We start from the raw sequence: 7,069 nt of genomic DNA, 5'->3' as shown, positions 1-7,069 counted from the left end.
GGATTCTTCATTTTCCAGATGTCCATGGATCTTTCTGTCTTCAAACCTTTTATGTGGGCTGATCAACAAATTAATGTGAAAAGCCTTCTTGACTGTGGTTTCATCAGTCGGCTCATCTTCCGCAAAATCGCCGATGTGAACCATTTTCCAGATTGGAAAGTCAGGAGACTTCTTAGCCTGCTACTCCAGAAATCGTACGTCTCATGGATCGACATGGTGATATACAGCTGCCCCCCTTCTTATTGCAACGGGTATCTTGATGAAGCCCGTCATTTTATTTTGATCACTGATAATGGCCCTGCAACATCACCACTTCAACGACATGATGATTTTGGAGAACTCAAGGAATTGCCCTATGAAGCCCAGCTCCAAGACATCTATCCGAATGGCATGATATTCCATCTATATTTTCCTTGTGGTACTACAAAAGTAAAATAATTCTTACACTCTTCTGCTACTGGTACCTGCCAAAATCCTGATTTTAAATCAAATTTACTATAAATGAATGTGTTTTTTATATTATTAATTAGACTTTCTTTATGTGGTAATGGATAAGTATCTTGTTCACAATAGATATGAATTATTTTTGGGCTCATGCTCTAGAATTATCTCACCAAACGGATAGACGGTGTAGATATAATAAATACATCATTTTGGGGCCACGTGAATTTAATCTTCTGTCAACCGTTCCTACATCTGGGGCTCCGTGATGTGCGTCTTGCGCGCCACATACGCACATCCCCGAGGGATGCGGATTAGATACTGACGGATTGAGTAGCGAGTGGGCTATTGAAGCGACGTAACCAACTTATGCGGGCCCACTATGATGTATGTGTTGTATCCACACCGTCCATCCATTTTGAGATATCTTTTTAGGGCATGAGGTAAAGAATGAGCAGATAAAAATCTGTAGTGGACCCACCACAGAAAACAGTAGGGAGAGTGACTCCAACCGTTGAAACTATCCCAAGGCCCACCATAATGTTTATTTGAAATCCAACATGTTCAAAAGTTAAAAAAGACATGAAATAAGGGAAAACACAAATATCAGCTTGATCTAAAACTTCCGTGGCCTTTAGAAGTTTTTAATGGTGGCGTTACTGTCCCCGTTGTTTTCTGTGCTGGGGTTCAATGGAGCTTTGGATTTAACTCATTCTTTGTATATTGCCCTAAAATTATCTATCCAAATGTATGGAAGGTGCGGATACAAAACATACACAATGGCGGGATTTAACTCATTCTTTGTATATTGCCCTAAAATTATCTAACCAAATGTATGGAAGGTGTGGATACAAAACATACACCATGGCGGGGCCCATGGAACTTGGTGACGTCACTTCAGTAGCGAGTCTCGCTACTAAACCTGTCAGTAGCTAATCCGCGCCCATCAGCGAGGTCGGCGGTATTGTACACCAGCTCATCCGCTTCTGCAGCTGATGGTTTTAAAGACTCCCTCTGATTGCGTTTGGGATGCTCCTACTCCACCTGGCAATTTAAAACCGTACACGTGGCATACATTGGTTGTATCCCTCCCATTCATCTGGATACCCCATTTAAAAACGTGTCGATGATAGGAAATTATTCGCATCTCAAAAAAAAAACAATAAAGACTATATATTAAAAAAGCTTATCACACGTACAAATTTTGGCACACGTGAGATCCAATCAATTCGTCAGATGGGAAGCACCATTTAGATACCCCAACCCCTTAAATCAGGTTGGCCCACTCATCCCTTGAGCCCCATGTGTAAAATGAATATGGACCGTTGGCGAAGAGGCTAGTCTGGGCCATTAACATGGTGGGGCCTATTTGGAGTGGGTCCCATACAACCAATCAGATGCCAGATAAGACCCCTTTTGCTGCTTCCATCAAATGAAAAATGATCAAGACCGTTGATGTGGGGACACTCAATGCAACAAGAGCCATCAACCCAATACCCAAACTGGGCCTGGTGTTCATCAGCATCGTCTGCAGTAGCCCGACCACGTGGCACACATCCGAGTCGTAACACGTGTAATATCGCTTCTCCCAGTCCATCCATCCAGCGGGGGGCTCGTAATTCCTCTCGATCATCTTCATCTCATGGATCCGTTTTCGCAGCACGATCATGTTCTCATCAACCAATCGGCCACCAGAACTCCGATCGTGGGCCCCATTTCTGGCCACGAAGACGTTCGTCCGCGGTGTCTTCTGATGGACCGTGGCGATTTTCCTCTGCGGCCGTGTGGTGACGATGGACGGTTGTGAGTGAAGCATTGGAGAAAATAGAGAAGAGGCTTCCATTGATTAGAGAGTGATTAAGGAGAGAAACTTTGATGAAGGAGATTAGTGTATGTTCTCATATTTATAGGGGAACCTTGCTAATCCTAGACGCGTGTACAAGCCATCTCAGTTACAGTCCATCTGATGTTCCAGCGTGGCTTATGGTATTGAGAACTAAACCGTACATTCGGTGAATCTCAGCATTCCAATTCTATGGAATAAAATTAAAGCTGGTATAGTTACAATGATGGCCAACATTTTAAAAAACTAAATGGACGGATGAATTTTGATCAAGTTTTTCTAGGCCGTCCGCTGAGAAGATAGTCAAAACCTCCGCTCTTAATAGAACCAACTGGATGGGCCTCACGTGATGGATAGCTTGGATCTTATGTCTGTAGACTAGGATGGCACATGTGAGGGCGTGTACTGCCTTACACACGCGTGTGGGCTTGTACCGAATCGTAAAGCGTGTTGGCCCAAAGCCACGTGGCATCTCCACCGCTTGCTTTTACTCGTTGGTTGGAGATCATGCCACGTGTGACAGATCCATGGCTTCTTCTTTTTTTAAAAAAGTATTCCTTTCGTAATCGTAGCCGACTAAGGAGTGGCTCCACTTTCCGAGTAAACGGTGCCTTAATTTCTGGAAGACGCGTACCGGGACGTGCGTTGCCCCCGCGTGAAAATATTATTTTTATTTTTGGATGTCCTCTTCTTTTGTCTGTTTTGATGGATACTTTAAGAGCATAACCGAAAAATAATGCAGATCCAAGTATAAGATGAACCATAGAGGAAATGGTTATTGAACGCCCCACCATTAGAAACTGAATCTTTCTATTTGCCATCCAACCATCCAACATGTTGATAAGGTCACGTATACCTCATTATACCTCAATGAAAGGAAAAAAAATAAGAAAAAAACAAATATGAGCTTAATGGCTATTCACCACCATTAAGCTCATATTGGATCTGCGTTATTTTATTTTTTGGGATCATGGACTAAAATAATCAGGCAAAATAGTTACACTAAAAAGATATAGAATACATGTATCAAGGTGCACTACGCCAAGGGTTGCACCTTATTGGGTAAGGCCGCAGCGGCACCTATTTCACTCAGAAGTATATATGAAGTGTATATAGTTCTTTTTCGTGAATGAAAGAATTTCAAAGGGAGTTCGATTGGATAATAATTGTCACGCCCCGTAATTTGAATATATAGTGTATATCCTCACACTTAGTTATAATTTATAACTTATGCACTAAGTGTATATAATTTCACTCATCAAACAGTTGTTAGGAGTCACAATTTATTGCATTCTAAGTTCTCACTATATTGACATCCACACATTCGCACAATCATATATTTTTTTTTTAGTTAGTTATTATATTACATTCACAACCACAAAATAAATTCTAAAATCAAACTATGTCCACCCGTTTAGGACTTTATTCAACTAGGATATTCAATACCATTTTCAATAAAATCGTAATTATAAACAACGAAATGTCAAATATAAACATCTGTCACTAAATTAAAAATAATCTCATATTAAGTAATTACATTAGTAAATCATCCCTTTAGCACGACAAGTTCATCTTCCACCAAATATAATCATTGGTTCTGGATTCCATTCGCTAACTCGGACTCACTCTTCGATACTTGATTCGGTTTTCCTATTTTTGTTCGTCTCTGTACGAATGTTAATCCACAACGCTAGCAAGTTACGCTAGTTAGTGAACCCAACATGGTTCATATGTAGCACAATATAAAATATGGCACTCGACAATCAAATATATGTATATAGATATGAGTATGTATGCTGATATCTCATGAATGCATATCAAGTGAGATGATCATCCATTTGCTTAGATTGGACATTTGCTAAGCAAGACCTACATCTACTCCATGAGTATGCTTCCTCTAACAAGGGCATCTGTTAACGAATTTACCGAGTAAACTATTCAGGGAGATCTCTCAAGAACTTCGGCACGAGGTGTGCATGCAGTCATGTAAAGAGTGCCTCTAGGAATCAATGCATGATGCTATGGATGTATGTAATGCATGCTCAATATCTATGCATCAACATACTCATTCAGTTTATATATCTCTTGGTACAAGAGGAAACTATGGAATTATGATCATAATGGATCACATATTTATGTATTCAATTCACGTTAATAATCATCAAAGCATGAATCTATGAAAGAAGAATCATCTTAGCATGTTATTACAGCAACACAATAATTAATAAATTATTATAATCATAACAATCATAACAAATATATTATCTATCTTAACCGTACATGTATGAGACACGTTGGGATTCACTCCCTATTCTTGATATAGTCAAATCCGTCAAAGAGTCATACGCTTGGGAATCTACACTATAAATCCATGTTAAGATGATTTAATATATTACAATTCAATTAAACTATTCCATCAAGTGGGGTCCACCTTTGATTAACCCAAAATGACCCGCCATTAATCCTTTTAACTATATTTAAAAATCAACATGGGACATTTGATCATAACTTCTTCATAAATCATCCCTCTAGTGCGGAGCTTAAAATGATGATTATATCTTTTGGAGGGGAAGGTGAATATGACCACTTAAAAATTCTACAGTTAAAATTTTACCAATTAAAATAAGATAATTTAACACTTAGGATTTAAAGCTCAAGTGGGTCCAATCACATAGACTACAATAAATGCAACATTATAAGTAACTAGTCTATAAGAGATAGTGAACTTATGTGTGCTTAAGAAAGTGAGTGCCTAGCATACAATCTAACTCATGCATTCAAATAATTCAACTAAACAATCACATAAGCATTGATACAAATGTACACAATTCATAATCTCAAATACAAACATATATAGCAGTTTGATTTCTCTACTCCACTTTTGGCCAATGCATTCTCCTTTAGTGTACCAGTATTCACTATCTTATGAGTTTTCAATAAGTTCACCCATGACCTTTACAACCCTACACAAGGATCTAAACATACATTCTCATTGAAGGCTCTCTGAGAGACTTAGTTGGTTTTCTATCACCTAACTAACAACCTCGGTCATAATCCAAAAACCTACATTTACTCTCGTCAGAGGCACTCACGGAGACTAACACGTATGCACTCGTGTTCAGTGAATTTAACCTTACACAAGAACTTATTTAAAGTTGGTTCATAAACTCTTATACTCAATCATAGATAAGGAAATAGTGTATGGACTTTAAAATTGACAACCTTACTTATTAAATTAAGCATCATTGATGCGTCGTCTTGAGATGCTTTTTTAATGTTATCTTGTGCTTGAATTGACTTCTTAATTGCTCCCTTGATCATTGATGTCGATGCTTCAGCTCTTACGATCAAGCGATTTGCATATGATGTCATGATGAGGTGACCAATGTCGATGGAGAGTTGTGGATTCTCTTATAACTAGTGGATAATTGATTTTCAAATGGAATTTACCTATATGGATCTCCTAAAGAATTTATATAGGGATATATCAATAATCTTAATGTCTTCTCTAGAAAATGGTGGATATCAAAAACATCTTCATAATGAAAGTTGGAATCCTCATTAGAGTGGTAATCTAAAAGAAGATGACTTGAATATCATAAGTTTAGAGTTATAGGATGATATATGAGTAGGGAATCATCTAATTCTAATTGCACAAAAAACATATCCAAATGACCAAGAACTGAACGCCCATTTTATAGAGTTCGTATTACAATGACCATAAAATGACTAATTAATGTCTTTGTCAATATAATTGAAACGTTGTCGATATGATCGAATTGTCATTCAATCCCATCGAAAAAATTCATGAATTCTTTGTATGGTTGCTAGACTATTTCTTCTATCACATCGAGCTGATATTCGATTCCATTGAAACCGGCAACCTATCGATGGGATTGAGGACCACTCGAAAGTTGTTGTTTTGGCCAGTATATTATATATCAGCTTTTTCTCATCTTTTAGATTAACTTATCATGTTCTAATTTAGCTCATAAAGTTATGTGATAATCAATCAAAGTTTACCTATTAAGGTTAGGATCATCTACAGGCTACATTGTTTTAATTATAAAGTTAGGGTCACCAATGCATCTCAATTTATATGTTCTTCACTTTCTTGATGCTTCAAGTCTTCATATGCCTTCGGTCTTCAACCTTCAAGGGCTTAACCAACTACACGACACACAGACTCACTTGATTGACAAAACAGGTGCACAAATCAGTGCACTAACACCTTGTTGTTTCATAACCACCTAACATGTCTTAAGACAAATCCTTGGTAATTATAATGTGGTAATTCTATATGAGGGAACCAATGACGAATCGATATGAAAGGTCTCCACCATTAGGTTCAACGACGAGTTAATGTGTCTATGCCCTATCCTATATATGAGTTTTAACATTTATGGTAATGGGATCTTAGCATTAGACCCGCTGATACTTGCATTAAATAATCAATTCAAGTTATTGAATTAAGAGACCCATCATGCTCGATATGGATAGACTTGTATATATACAGGCTTTAACTAATCTTTAGACTTAAGGATGTATGTGGAGTTTGACCTCCGATGTAATATGCTTTGGCCTGCTCACGTAATTAATTGCAGTGTCTCCTATATGAGTATTGTTAGGTCTATGCATTACGACATGGTTGAGGTCAATATGATCTAGTAAAGAATTCACTATTCTCCCAAGGATACTCTTGTGGCTAAGATTTGGTTGATCAGACCATTTGTCAGGTGATTTTTCACTTGTAATGAACCCCTAATGCTCTAAATGAATTTTTAA

The 7,069-nt window shown here is 37.9% G+C and overlaps 1 protein-coding gene across 1 annotated transcript; it reads right to left on the bottom strand.

Moving 5' to 3' along the window:
• Positions 1-1,275: 1,275 nt before the first annotated feature.
• Positions 1,276-2,309, bottom strand: LOC131234697 (uncharacterized). Its single transcript, XM_058231630.1, has one exon. It carries the CDS (start codon positions 2,282-2,284, stop codon positions 1,835-1,837), a length of 450 nt encoding a protein of 149 aa, XP_058087613.1. The 5' UTR covers positions 2,285-2,309; the 3' UTR covers positions 1,276-1,834.
• Positions 2,310-7,069: the final 4,760 nt, after the last annotated feature.

This window comes from Magnolia sinica, chromosome 19 (assembly GCF_029962835.1).
Source record: "Magnolia sinica isolate HGM2019 chromosome 19, MsV1, whole genome shotgun sequence".
NCBI classification, from domain to species: Eukaryota; Viridiplantae; Streptophyta; class Magnoliopsida; order Magnoliales; family Magnoliaceae; genus Magnolia; species Magnolia sinica.
The sequence above is the reverse complement of the archived record's forward strand: the minus strand, read 5'-3'. Positions and strand labels throughout refer to the sequence as shown.